The sequence below is a fragment of the Lissotriton vulgaris genome, chromosome 9 (assembly GCF_964263255.1).
Source record: "Lissotriton vulgaris chromosome 9, aLisVul1.2, whole genome shotgun sequence".
Classification (NCBI taxonomy): Eukaryota; Metazoa; Chordata; class Amphibia; order Caudata; family Salamandridae; genus Lissotriton; species Lissotriton vulgaris.
In genome coordinates, this window is record NC_141697.1 from 1,239,823,029 (window position 1) to 1,239,836,985 (window position 13,957).

The following is a 13,957-nucleotide window of genomic DNA, read 5'->3' on the forward strand; positions in this document are numbered from 1 at the left end:
CTGGGCGTTGTTGGCGCAGGATACTATGCTGAGTCTGTGCTGTCTGACGATGGCGGGGGGGGGCAATGTAGATGTTGAAGAGCGTGGGGCTGAGCGGTGATCCATGGGGCACTCAGCAATTGATTTCCGTGAATTTGGAGAGGAAGGGTGGTAGTCTGAATCTTTGCGTTCTGCCGGTGAGGAACGAGCGGATGTAGTCGAAGGCGGTTCCTTGTATGCCGGCGTCATGGAGTCTGGCGGTGAGTTTGAGATGGGAGACGGTGTTGAATGCGGCAGAGAGGTCAAGTAGGATCAGGGCTGCGGTGAGTCCTTGGTCGAGGAGGGTGGGGCTAGTAGGGCTGTTTCGGTGCTGTGGTTGCTGCGGAATCTGGATTGGGAAGGGTCGAGGATAGAGTTTTCTTCGATGAATTTGGTTAGTTGTGCATTGACGGCCTTCTCTGTGACTTTGGCCACGAAGAGGAGGAGGGAGATGGGTTGGTAGTTCTTGAGGTCGGTGGGGTCTGCTGAGGGATTCTTGAGCAGGGGTCTGACTTATGCCCGTTTCTAGTCATTGGGAAAGGTGCCAGTCTTGAAGGTGGTGTTAATGGTGTGTTGTAGTTTGGGAGCAATGGTGGCTCCGTGGAAAATGTGTGGGGGCAGGGGAGTGGAGGCATTTCGTGGTCGATGTGTTATCTTCGGTGGTGACTGGGGTCCAGAAGGAGATGGTGGGCTGAATGGCATTGCAGGAGCAGGAAGTGGATTCGGAGTTGGGTGTCCGGTCGTTGAAGTTGTTGTAGAGTGCCTTGATTTTCAGATGGAAGTAGGATCGGAGCTTGTCACAGAGGTCCTGGGAAGGGGTGATATCCGTGGTTTCGCTGGGGGGTTTGGTGAATTCCTAGATGATGTTGAAGAGTTCCTCGGAGTTGCCGGCGTTGGTTAGGATCTTGTTCAGGATGAAGGTCCTTTTGGTGGATCACATTCGTTGGTGGTATTCCGGCATGGCGTTCTTGTAGGTGGTGCGGTCTTCTGGCGATTTGCTGTTTCTCCAGTTCTTTTTAAGACGTCTACAGGTGCGTCTGGATTCTTGGAGGTCGGCGGTGAACCAGGTGGCTTTTCTGGGGCGCTGTCTGTTGGGGTTACGTAGGGATGCGAGCTCCTCTGCGCAGCTGGAGATCCATATGTGGAGTCCTTTGGCTGCGAGGTTGGCGTCGGTGGACGTGGTGGGGACGTCACATTTAGAGAAACTTACAGGATCTCTAGCAACCATTAAGAAAAGAAGGGAAACTTTTAGCATCTCTAGAGAACTTTAAAAAGAGAAACCATACTTTCTGCATCTCTAGAGAACATTAAAAAGAGAAAACACACTTTCTGCATCTCTAAAGAGCATTAAAAGGAGATAAGAAACGTATTGCATTTCTAGAGAACATTAAAAAGAGAAGAGACACTTTAGGCAAACCTTAGAAAACTTTACAAAGCGAGAAAAGCAACTTTTAGAATTTCTAGAGAACTTTAACTAAGAGAAACTTTCAGCCCCTTCAGAGAACATTGAGAGGCGAAGAGAAACTGTCAGCATCTCAAGGGACCATTAAAAGGAAACGAGAAACTCCGAATTTGTAGTTTTAAACAAATGTGTTCAATTGCCAAATATAATTCATATTTGATGACAATATCAATTTGTTTCCTAACAACAAGAGGTTTTCAGTTTTTCCGGTATGTTAATTAAGCTTCTTCGGATTATCTTATTTAAGCAATTGTCCCTTAACTGGCATTGTCAATAGGCCGAAGACATTCAGCAGAAAAGTCAATTAAATGAATTTACAGGCACTGAAACGAAGTGTACACGATGAGCAGTCAGGTGGTCACCACATGTCTCTGTGACAAAAAATCTAACGATTGGAAAAGGAAGAGAGGAAATGAACAAGAGACTAGGGAGTTGTATACAAGGCCTGCATTTAATATATGGGCCCTGCGGCTAAAAGCTGCATTTGAATCTCTACGTTCCGGAGGGGTCATTAGATTTTGGGCCCTGACAGTTCTGTATGTTTCAACAATTGAAGAGAGAAGGCTTGCGCATGCGCAGTGCCTGCTGTAAGTGACTTTCAGTGTCTTCCAAGAGGGATGTACCCGACCGCCGGCTATGATAGGGGGTGGGATATGGGAAAGTTGTTGCATAGAACGTCTTACCGCCTATTAAATGATAAATACCATTTTAATGTGAAAGATAAGCCTTAGCCTGCCACCAGGAAATAAGTGTTTTTATAAAAAAAAACAATAATTTATGCATTTTTATGTAGATTTGTTTAGCTAAATCGGCTACCATTTTTTGCATTATTTTCTTAGTCGCTGAAGAGTAGAGGAGGCATAGTCTGGTGCCTTAACCTACATCTAAAACTTACTTTCATATTTAAAAAATACACCCATCAAATGAAGAGCAAGGGTGAAGTTTTATTATTAACTGGTAACTAATTCTGGGACATATCAGGCAGTGAGGCCCCTCTTCTTATATGGGACCCAGAAAATATTTGTTGTTCAGACGAGGCCCTCCGCATATTCAGCTTTGATACATAATGAAATTAAATATTGAAAAAAAAGTTAACTAACTGAAAACAAACAATAGTGTCTGCATAATCATAAAACACAATGTTGACAAAATACAGAGATTAAAATTAGAAGGTACCTGGATTAAATGAAAAGATGATGTTCAGAAGGTCTTGGTCGCCCCACGTGATGTAGGTTTTGTATTTTTGGTACAAGGGGTACAACATTTCCTCCCACGAGAGGCCAGACGGTATCATGCTATTCTGTAAGAAATAATGTAATTTTTTATTTCAAAGTGTTAGAGTGCGAATCAGTCCCCATGAGCGCCGTAAACAGATTAGCAGGTGAGTGTTATGTTATTTAATGCAGCTTGATAGAACGCCCTATTACAAGCGAGTCCATCCTGGCGCTTAGAAGGTCTGAGTCTGGCCAAATCTAGGGCCAAGTGGGACTACTCGAAAAGCCAGGTCTTCTGCTTCTTGCGGAATTCAGGAAGTGAGGAATTGTTTCTTGGGTAGTGGCAGGTCGTTCTACTCTTTTGGAGCAACGTAGGAAAAGGCGTGACCGTTACATCTGGTTTTCCGTCTGGGTGGGATGTGTGCAAGGAAGAGTCAGGACAAGCGGAGTTGTCTAGAAGGTTTGTGAAAGCAGATGCGATTATTGAGGTATGCTGGGCCGATGTTATGTAGCGCCTTGAAAGTGTGGGTGGGGAGTCTGAATTGTGCTCCTTTGTATATGGGGAGCTAGCGGAGCCCCTTCAGGTGGGGTGTGATGCAAATGCAGCTGGGAAGGTTGAGAGTGATTCTGGCCATTGAGTTCTGACAGGTCTGCAGCCTTCAGGTGAGTTTTTTGTTGTGATCATAGTCCAGCTTTCTTGCAACAAGGGTGGTGTGTGGTGTTTTTCTGGGTGCTGATTAGGAGTCATTTGAAAATCTTCCTCAGCGTCTTCAAGCTATGGAAGCATGAGGCGGTGACGGCATTGACTTGGGCGGTCATGTCGAGTTTTCTGTCGATGATGATCCTGAGGTTCTTGGAGCGGGTGGGTGTCAGTCCTATCTCTGTTGGCCACCAGGTGGAGTCCCACGCGAAGGGCTCTTCACGAAGATCACAATTTGGGACTTGCCAGAGTTCAGCTTCAAACAGTTGGTCTTCATCCAGTCAGAGATTTCACATGCAGACATTGAACTTGATCCCAGTACTGGGCGCCTTCTATGTAAGTAAATAAAGAGTTGTGCGTCGTCGGCCTAGGACAGGACACTGATGTTGTGAGAGTGGATGAGGCTGGCTAGAGGGATCATGTATGAATTGAAGAGGATTGTGCTCATGCGGGAATCTTGCAGAGGTCCTCAGAAGGGGTCGCGGGCATCAGCGGTGTACGGTGCCAGGCCACTCAGGAAGGAGAAGATCCATGGGTATTAGATACCAATGTAGGCGTTGGAAGAGGCTAGGCTGGGAGACCGTGTCAAACGCTGCAGAGAGGTCCACGAGGATGAGGGCTGCAGTGTCTCCTCTGTCTAGGGTCATGCGGATGTCATCCATAGCGGCTATGAGGGCAGTTTCCATGAAGTGGTTGGGTCATAAACCAGGCTGAGCGGTGTCACGTAGTTGGTTTTGGTGCATGAGCGGTTCTTGAGGAGTATGCATGCAACTGTGAAGCGTTAGGTGAGAGGTTGCATGACTGTGTGAGTGTAAGAGATTGGAATGTTGAGTGCTGTTGGTGCAGGTGCGGTGATTGTTGCTAGGTGCATTAAAACGTGCAGGATGCCCAGGAGAACGCTTTCACAGTGTTGTGTAGTGTGGTGTGGCAAGACAGCTTCAGAAGTGGCGACTAGGGTTGAGTGTGCACTCGGACGCAGCTGGGTAGAGGTAGGAGGACTAGGGTTTCTGGCACTAGGTGCATCCAGGGGCAGACAAGCGCAGGTGGGCTTGCCTTTTGCGCACCAGCGGCGCACCAGCGTCACACCTGCGATGCACGTCTGCACTGCGGCCGTCATTAAGTAGGTCCTGGGAGGGCAGAGGAGTCGAAAAAAGGGTATGCACATCATTTCTCAAACTTATAGGGTAAGAGTGGAAAAACATCTTTATTTAATACAGAAACCCTCTATAAATAGGATAATAATGGCAGACATTGGAACAGCAGCAGTGAACCTCAATTTGGAAGAGGGAAGGCGCTTTGTAAGAAGGCATGAGAGGAAAGCATTGTGAGGGCTCAGATGAGAGATATGTCGCAAACAAGAAGTCGCTGCACTAGCTTCTGAGGGGGGGGTGGTCCCAATTGTCAGGTAGCTTCCTGAGAAAGGCTGCACTAGGATGTGGAGCATTTTTAAAACCATCACAGACAGAAGAAGTGTCTTATAGCTTGCCCAAGTGTAGGACCCCCAAAATGTTACATTTATGCACATGTCAAAGATGAGAGTCTTTTTGCACAATTTTATGAAGACTGGGTGTTAGGGAGATAGTCACTCCACAGTGGTGAGAAAAGGGGTGATGTGGTAAAACCAAACACTGCCGGAATCAAGGTGTGGCGCAGAGAGCGCAGTAGTAGCCCATAATCTAACCGCGACAATACTTCAGACTGACCTTTGTCTTGAAGTCCTTCTCCGGGATGCGGCCCTTCATCCTGAAAGACGCCTGAGATGGAATTCACTTCTCATAAGTCACAACCTTTTATTTTATTTATCTATGAGCTGACTGAAAGTGAAGCATCTAGATACCCTATCGATTGTTTAGCCGCGCTTTATAAATCCAGATCTATTTATTGGTTGACTGATGATGCTGAAGGAGTTGGTGCAGTCGCAGATGATGGGTTTGGAGGAAGAGTGGTAATGAAATCCAGCCAAGACTGGGTAGAAATATTAGAAGATGGGGGAGATGACAGAAACTCAGCTTTTGTGTCCTAAGTTTCCGATGGGCACGATTCACAGAACTAACTTAAGATATAATCCTAAACTTACTACATTTGGTATTCACAGAAGTTAGTATTTTGTCGTGAGTTTGTCTTAAGACAAACTTAAGTCAAAATCCTAACTTCTGTGAATACCAAAAGTAGTAAGTTTAGGATTTTGTCTTACGTTAGTTCTGTGAATCGGGCCCGATGTGTTTTAATGGTGCGCGACCATAATATCATTGCAAAAATATCGGTAGACACAAATATTGGGCCAAGAATATTGTGATGTCAAGAATATTGTGAGACAGAATATTGAGGGCAAGAATATTATTTTTTATGTATTTTTTTTATATAGTTGGATCTAAAAAAATGTTGTATTATTTTTTTCTGTCATTACTTCTTGAGTTATAAGGTGTAAGTATGTTAATGTTAATTATGTGTAATTAATATCAGTAGAGCTATGGCAATATATTTGTTTTCTACTTGTTTTCTACTTTATTAGAATGTATTTGTTTATTGGTTGGATGTTGTCATTGTAGGGTGGGAAGTATTTTGCACAATTAATAATTTATAATTGTTTATAAATACACTATTTAATGCATTTTTAATTCTTAATTTGAATTTCATTTACATAAATGATTACATTTATGAATTCACAGATGCGTTAAAATTTGTTTTTCATTATTTTCACTTTCACGTCCCTAGGTAAGGGTGGGCCTTAGCGCGTCCATACCACCAGGGTTTAAATACACCTTTCTAGTCCTGAAAAATTTCCTGGTAAATTTACACCGTTTCGTGGCAAGAAACATGTCGACTGATATTTAGGAAACTACCATTCAACTAAATGTGGACTGCTTCCATACACATTGATTTTAAAATACTGTCTTTAGTAGTGATCATAGAATAAAGTTCCAGCTGATACACTACAGACTACTTTTAATTCCCTCACCACTCATTAGCTTATTTTTGCACAAAACACGCCCTAATTCTCACCAACCTGCTCCTCAGTAGATCTGGCGTTGTAGCACACCAAAGAGACACTCGGTCTCTTTGGTGGAGCCCGATGATGAAGCATGTCATCACCAGGTGGTGAGTGAGGGCTTTCTTTAAACATCCTAAATCAGGCCGTTTAAAACCCTTTCTTTTTTGCTCCCTATATGAGGTTAAGTGTAACCATATGACACTCTTTACTTGTTTATTGATCATAACCGGGGAATAAGAGTGTCAATCTACTCTCCCTGCCTCTCTTTTTGTTGAAGGACAATCTTCTAAGAAGGCAGGCAATCTATGAATGCCGGCCGCAGGCAGGTGTAAACAATGAGGCCAGGCCTGGGGAATCTTGTGGTGAATTGCAGCACAGCATGATCACGAGCATGTGAAGTGACACAAGTCAATAATAACCTTTTAGAATAAGAAAAGAAAGAAATTTCATAAAGAGAATCAATGCAGCGTCTTAGTAAAAGTGAACCATGCAGGCTTTAGGGTACAAGGAATCCCCACTCAGTGTTTCTTCCATCCTTTGAAGCTGGGGCTGCTTTCCCTGCAGAATCCAGAGAGGACATGTCCTGGAAGGTTGCTTCACACTTTAGTTTTTTTGGTTGGGATTAAACTAATTTGAGCAAAAACCTTTCGCCTTTTGCTATGCAGCGCTAACAAGGTGAAACATTGGTCATTGTCATGTCCTCTTGGCGCTTCCCGCTATCTCAGCAGTGTTCTGGGGCTGCAGTTCTGCGTTAGCTATTTTGGGGATATCATACATAGGGTGGCATTCCCCCCGTCCACCTAAGCAGCTAGTTTAGAACCCAGCTCACCATCTAAGGCGCTTCTTCAGACCCCAGCTCACCATCTAAGGCGCTTCTTCAGATCCCAGCGCACCAGCTAAGGATCTTCTTCAAACCTCAGCTCGCCCTCTAAGGAGCTTCTTCGGAACCTTGGCCCGCCATCTAAGGAGCTTCTTCGGACCCCAGCCCGCCATCTAAGGAGCTTCTTCGGACCACAGCCCGCCATCTAAAGAGCTTCTTCGGACCCCAGCCCGCCATCTAAGGAGCTTCTTCGGACCCCAGCCCGCCATCTAAGGAGCTTCTTCGGACCACAGCCCGCCATCTAAGGAGCTTCTTCGGACCCCAGCCCACCATCTAAGGAGCTTCTTTAGACTCCAGCTCACCATCTAAGGAGCTTCTTCAAACCTCAGCTCACCATCTAAGGAGCTTCTTCAAACCTCAGCTCACCATCTATGAAGCTTCTTCAAACCTCAGCTCACCATCTATGAAGCTTCTTCAAACCTCAGCTCACCATCTAAGGAGCTTCTTTAGACCCCAGCTCAACATTTAAGGAGCTTCTACGGACCCCAGTCACCATCAGAGGAGCTTCTTCAGACCCCAGCTCAACATCTAAGGAGCTTCTTTAGACCCCAGCTCGCCATCTAAGGAGCTTCTACGGACCCCAGTCACCATCTGAGGAGCTTCTTCAGACCCCAGCTCGCCATCTAAGGAGCTTCTACGGACCCCAGTCACCATCTGAGGAGCTTCTTCAGACCCCAGCTCGCCATCTAAGGAGCTTCTTCAGACCCCAGCTCGCCATCTAAGGAGCTTCTTCAGACCCCAGCTCGCCATCTAAGGAGTTTCTTCAAACCTCAGCTCAACATCTAAGGTGCTTCTTCAGACCCCAGCTCACCATCTAAGGAGCTTCTTCAAACCTCAGCTCACCATCTAAGGAGCTTCTTCAGACCCCAGCTCAACATCTAAGGAGCTTCTTTAGACCCCAGCAAGCCTTCTAAGGAGCTTCTACGGACCCCAGTCACCATCTAAGGAGCTTCTTCGGACCCCAGTCACCATCTAAGGAGCTTCTTCGGACCACAGCCCGCCATCTAAGGAGCTTCTTCGGACCACAGCCCTCCATCTAAGGAGCTTCTTCGGACCCCAGCCCGCCATCTAAGGAGCTTCTTTGGACCACAGCCCGCCATCTAAGGAGCTTCTTCAGACCCCAGCTCACCATCTAAGGAGCTTCTTCAAACCTCAGCTCACCATCTAAGGAGCTTCTTCAGACCCCAGCTCACCAGCTAAGGAGCTTCTTCAAACCTCAGCTCACCGTCTAAGGAGCTTCTTCAGACCCCAGCTCGCCATCTAAGGAGCTTCTTCAGACCCCAGCTCGCCATCTAAGGAGCTTCTTCAGACCCCAGCTCACCATCTAAGGAACTTCTTCAGACCCAAGCTCAACATCTAAGGAGCTTCTTTAGACCCCAGCTCGCCATCTAAGGAGCTTCTACAGACCCCAGTCACCATCTAAGGAGCTTCTTCGAACCCCAGTCACCATCTGAGGAGCTTCTTCAGACCCCAGCTCGCCATCTAAGGAGCTTCATCAGACCCCAGCTCGCCATCTAAGGAGCTTCTTCAGACCCCAGCTCACCAACTAAGGAGCTTCTTCAAACCTCAGCTCACCATCTAAGGAGCTTCTTCAGACCCCGGCTCATCATCTAAGCAGCTTCTTCAGACCCCAGCTCATCATCTAAGCAGCTTGTTTAGACCGCAGCTCACCATCTAAGGAGCTTCTTCAGACCCCAGCTCATCATCTAAGCAGCTTGTTTAGACCGCAGCTCACCATTAGACTCCAGCTCATTATCTAAAGAGCTTGTTCAAACCCCAGCTCACCATCTAAGTAGCTTCTTTAGACCCCAGCTCAACATCTAAGGAGCTTCTTTAGACCCAAGCTCACTATCTAAGGAGCTTCTTTAGACCCCATCTCACCATCTAAGGAGCTTCTTCAGACCCCAGCTCGCCATCTAAGGAGCTTCTTCAGATCCCAGCTGCCCATCTAAGGAGCTTCTTCAAACTCCAGCTCACCATCTAAGGTGCTTCTTCAGACCCCATCTCACCATCTAAGGAGCTTGTTTGGTCTCCAGCTCATCATCTAAGGAGCTTCTTCAAACCTCAGCTCACCATCTAAAGAGCTTCTTCAGACCCCAGCTCATCATCTAAGGAGCTTCTTCAAACCTCAGCTCACCATCTAAGGAGCTTCTTCAGACCCCAGCTCATCATCTAAGGAGCTTGTTTGGACCCCACCTAACCATCTAAGGAGCTTGTTTGGACCCCAGCTCCCCATCTAAGGAGCTTCTTCAAACTCCAGCTCACCATCTAAGGTGCTTCTTCAGACCCCAGCTCACCATCTAAGGAGCCTGTTAAGAACCCAGCTCACAATGCTCAGAGATCATGACCTCTGTGCTTCAAACTATCTCAGCAGGGTTCTGCGGCAGGCGTTGTGAGATGCTATTTTGGGACTATCGTACAGAGGGTTACATTCCCCACTGCATCTAAGGAGCTTCTTTAGACCCCAGCTCACCATGTTCAGAGATCATTGCCCTGAGGGTGAGGACCCAAAGCGGCTCCGCTGGAATCAATGAGGATTTACCGTGCGGGCTCCGCATTTAATGCACTAACTCAGCATAACTTCTTGTTTTTCAAAAACAAACTCCCTGGGAATTTATTGTTCAAAAACAAAAAGGTAAATGGCCCTGAAATGCTGATAGTTTTCTCCCGTTGAGGGGAGCACAGAATGTTGGGTTCCTATTTAGGACTGCTGTGGTTTTCCTGGCAGTCCAAAGAGGGAAAGTAGAACATTTAATGGCAGCCCTAAATAAGGCGTGTAGTTGTGGCTTTTTAAAGTTGGTCTTCATGGGGGTTGGTCTCATGACATTCACCAAATGCTCAGTGTAAGTGGAAATAATATTTGGTCTGCAAGCTTGGTTCTGTAAATCAGTGCTTGACTTACAGGGGTGAGTAGTTTCTGTTATTAATTGTTGGAAGGTCAGAAGAGTTTGTTTGTGAAGAATATGAGGTTGTCTAGTACATTTGTTTGTTCCTTTCACTTACATGGGCGATGGTGTGATCGGTGCTGGAGACCCTGGGTGTGTTCTGGGTCTGTTGGGTCTTTAAGCCATTTTGCTCCTTCTCCTGTATTTGAGCACCGGGGGTGTTTCAGAGATGCAGTGATCTGTTAGTGAATACCCTATATCTATGGGGCGCGTACCAGCTCCTTTACCGTCCGGTTTCCAGACTCCCCAGGGACTTGCAAAGCATACTCCCTGTGTATCAGTGAATCACAGCAATGAGTTGTAAGTCCACCCATCCAGTCTCAGCCCTTTGAAGGTGCCGCTCTCGTGATACAGAGAGAGGACTGGTAGGGCAGGACTTTATTCCACACCATACTCAGAGGCTATGGTACTTACACCCTGGCTGCAGCCTTCTTTTGAGACCCAAGATTCTCATGACACATCGTCAGTCACACAACGAGAGCAATAAGTCCATTCAGAGCCAGGTTGGTTTACCTTTAAGCACTCATTAGCCACTTCTTTTACTTTTTTACACAAGGGTTTTAGGACAAGACCTCTCCCTCCTAGCAAGGTCTGCACTGCACCTCTTCCTGCTGCCCCTCCTGGGGTGGGCGGAGCCAAAAGTAAGAGAAGGAGTTACTGACACACGATTCCTCAGAAGAGCAGCAGCCCAGTCAGATGTGAAATGTGTGGCTGATACGTGATTGGCTCGTCATTAGCCTATGGCAACCTCTCCCGCCTTCTGAACAGGCCTGCTGCGTCAGATGTGCCACCCACACTACCCACCCCCAGGTGCTTATAGAAGCAAGCCTCCATTTTTTTATTCTGCCAGCCCCTTTCAGCTCCAATTAGAAGCAAGCAGTGCAGGGCATTTCTATGTCCATCCCACCTGAACAAGAAGGTTTTTTCTTGGTGCATTACCTTAAACTGGGTGCTTCTGATGCGCGTCAGATTCATCAGCATAACCCCAGAGTTCACGCCAGTCATGCCATAGTAGGGGTGGCGTGCAAAACGACTGTACCAGCCAATCTTGGGGATCTCGTGCTCGGGCGCCATTGCTGCCAACTGGGTGGCATTAAAGAGTTTTAGGAAGCGCCAGAGGTCATCTATGGGTCGCAGGAAGAGAACATCCGTGTCCACGTAGAGGAGCGAGTCCACGTCCCGTAACAACACCTGTGGTGTGAGGTAAAGTATGTATCAGTAAGGCAGTGAGAACCACAGAGCCTAACCCCAGACATAACACGCTGCATAGGCGACATCTTGAAGAAAGCACAGCCATAGGGTGGTTTCCACAGCAAGTATTTTCATTTCTATAGCGCACACTTCATACTGAATCCCTTCAAAGGGCTAAAGTGAGCCCAAGACATGCATTTAGTGCTTCTAAGCACAGCATTTTGAGATCACAGGAGCATGAAATCGTGCAGACATTGCAAGTTTTTATCGCTGCCAATCAATACCATCTTCACACACTGGCCACCAGTGTGCCCACCTTACTGCCACAAATCTCACTGACTGCCCACAAGTAGCAGCCGCTCACACTGCCCGCCAGTGCAGGCTTCTCACACAGTCCACCTACAGACTTCTGACTGCCCCCCAGTTCATTCCTCTCACAGTCCAGTGGTGCAAGCTTCTCACACAGCCCAGCAGGCCAAGCTTCTAACACCACCCAAAATTGCAAGTTTTTCTCACCACCCAGCGGTGTAAGCTTCTTACACCTCCTGTCAGCCTAAGCTTCACTCCCTGCCCACCAGTGCAAACGTCTCACACTGCCATCGTGCAAGCTTCACTCAACTGTCCATAAGTGGTAGCTTCTGATATGGTCCACTCCAGTTTTCAGTTTCTCATCTTATCACTTTGCCCGCCAGCTTGGCTTTACACATTGTGAGATTCTCAAACTGCCCATTAATGGCACCTTGCCACATTGCCCACCACTGGGAATATTTTATAGCACTGACAAGAACAACCTTCTCAAAACACCTCCAAATCAATCCTCTTCACATTGCGCAGCTCATTTAACTCTGTACCTGTAATTGTATGCACTTTGTCTTATTAGCGCCAGGATGTTCCTTCCGGAGCGATAGTTGCGCTCTACAAATAACCAATACAAAATACAAATACAAACCCACTGAGACAGCTGAGAGGACTTCATAGGCCAGTTGGCAGCTGCTTCATCAGTCCAAACGCTTAGAGGTTACTCATAACATCAGAGCGATGGCTGATGCCAAGATGAGGTTTGTTATCACCTCCTGCTTCAACGACCTCGGTGTACCTCGACGTACACGCCTGTCAGGTTATAGACAAGAGCCACAGGACAAGCAGAGCGAATGTGGGAGAGCACAGGACTTTGCTTGACCTCTGGAGCACCCCATTCACTCTACATGTCTGAGGGTCCATATAGATTGAAATAGAATTAGCTGCAGTACATCATCAGGTCTCACTTTTCACAGGAGACGAAGAATGCATCTGGATCCTCGCGGACTGTCCCTGTCAGCCTACAGCGTAATCCTGTGCTGAAGGCAGACTGCTGCTTGCACCTCCTTCATTCACGGCACCTGCGAGCTTCCTTGGAGCTACTTCCATAAATGCTGTGAGTCTGGATCTCACAGTCCTCACAACAGTCGTCCCTGCAGGCCTTTCCTCCCTCGGAATCAACCCTTCAGTTTCTTGAGTCCCAGCCTTGAGGTTTACCTTTCCTTTTGCCGTCCGTGTGCCTGTGTGGCTCCGGTTGCCACAGGGTGTGCAGTAGGTTGTCCGCCCTTCCTGGCTGGAAGCCTTTGCTTTTATAACCCGCATTTCCCTCGTTATCAGTGTCTTGTGGATTGGACTCTCAGCCCTGAGACCAGTAGAGCGTCATAACTCTTACATTTCTAATGGTGCGTGGCACCAGGCGCGCAATGCCCATTGGACTCAAAGGGCTTCAGCCCCCCCCCCGTTGTGTGTGTCAGCCCGGCTGAGACAGCTTCCCGGGCACACACACAGCCGCACCCAAGTACTTCACAGGGGCCTCATTTATGAAAAGTGACGCATCGCTGCGTGAAAACAGCGATGCGTCACTTTTCACTGCGCACTCCTTACGACATTCCTGATGCGTCATATTTAATGTATGACGCATCATGTCGCAAGGAGTTACAGATATGTCAGTATTTCTGACGTATCTGTAAGCGCAAAAGTGACGCATTGCTGGAGTGTGTCACAAAAGTGACGCAACTCCAGCAATGCGTCCTTTCACATTGGGAAAGCCCCATGTGAAAGGGCTTGCGTCAGTCTTACGCCTGCTGTGAGGCAGGCGCAAGATTTTGACGCAACAGCGTCCTAAAAGTGACGCAGTGAAATCTCATAGATTTCACTGCATCACTATTACGAGGTTTTTTGCGGGGGAACGCCCCCTCTGCATACATTATACCTGACGCAGGTATAATGTGGCGCAGGGGTTTAAAAAGTAACGCATCTACCTAGATGCGCCACTTTTTAAATATGGCGCAACGAGGCGCATTTTTTACACCGCTGGTGCGTCCCAAAAAGTGACGCACCGGCGACGCAAAACTGACGCAAGGCCTTCATAAATAAGGCCCCAGGTCTTTTAAAGACATTTTGCGTGTTATTGAGGCTTTTATGTCCCCCCGCTTAAAGCCCCTGCAGCTCCACTCTGCATTTTGCTTGAAGAATCAGCCCCCCGAAATTTTTTCTTAGCCCCCCCCCGAAATTTGACTCTAGTTGCGCCTCTGCGT

The 13,957-nt window shown here is 47.2% G+C and overlaps 1 protein-coding gene across 1 annotated transcript in view; it reads right to left on the bottom strand.

Annotated features, from left to right (window-relative positions):
• The window catches only part of GXYLT2 (glucoside xylosyltransferase 2), a 105,322-nt gene that overhangs the window by 12,815 nt on the left and 78,550 nt on the right, over window positions 1-13,957 (bottom strand). Inside the window, exons 4-5 of the mRNA XM_086939403.1 lie at window positions 11,151-11,402; window positions 2,657-2,780 (exon numbers count right to left, since the gene is read on the bottom strand). Coding sequence (XP_086795529.1) covers window positions 2,657-2,780; window positions 11,151-11,402 — 376 coding nt within the window. The remainder of the gene's footprint in view (window positions 1-2,656; window positions 2,781-11,150; window positions 11,403-13,957) is intronic.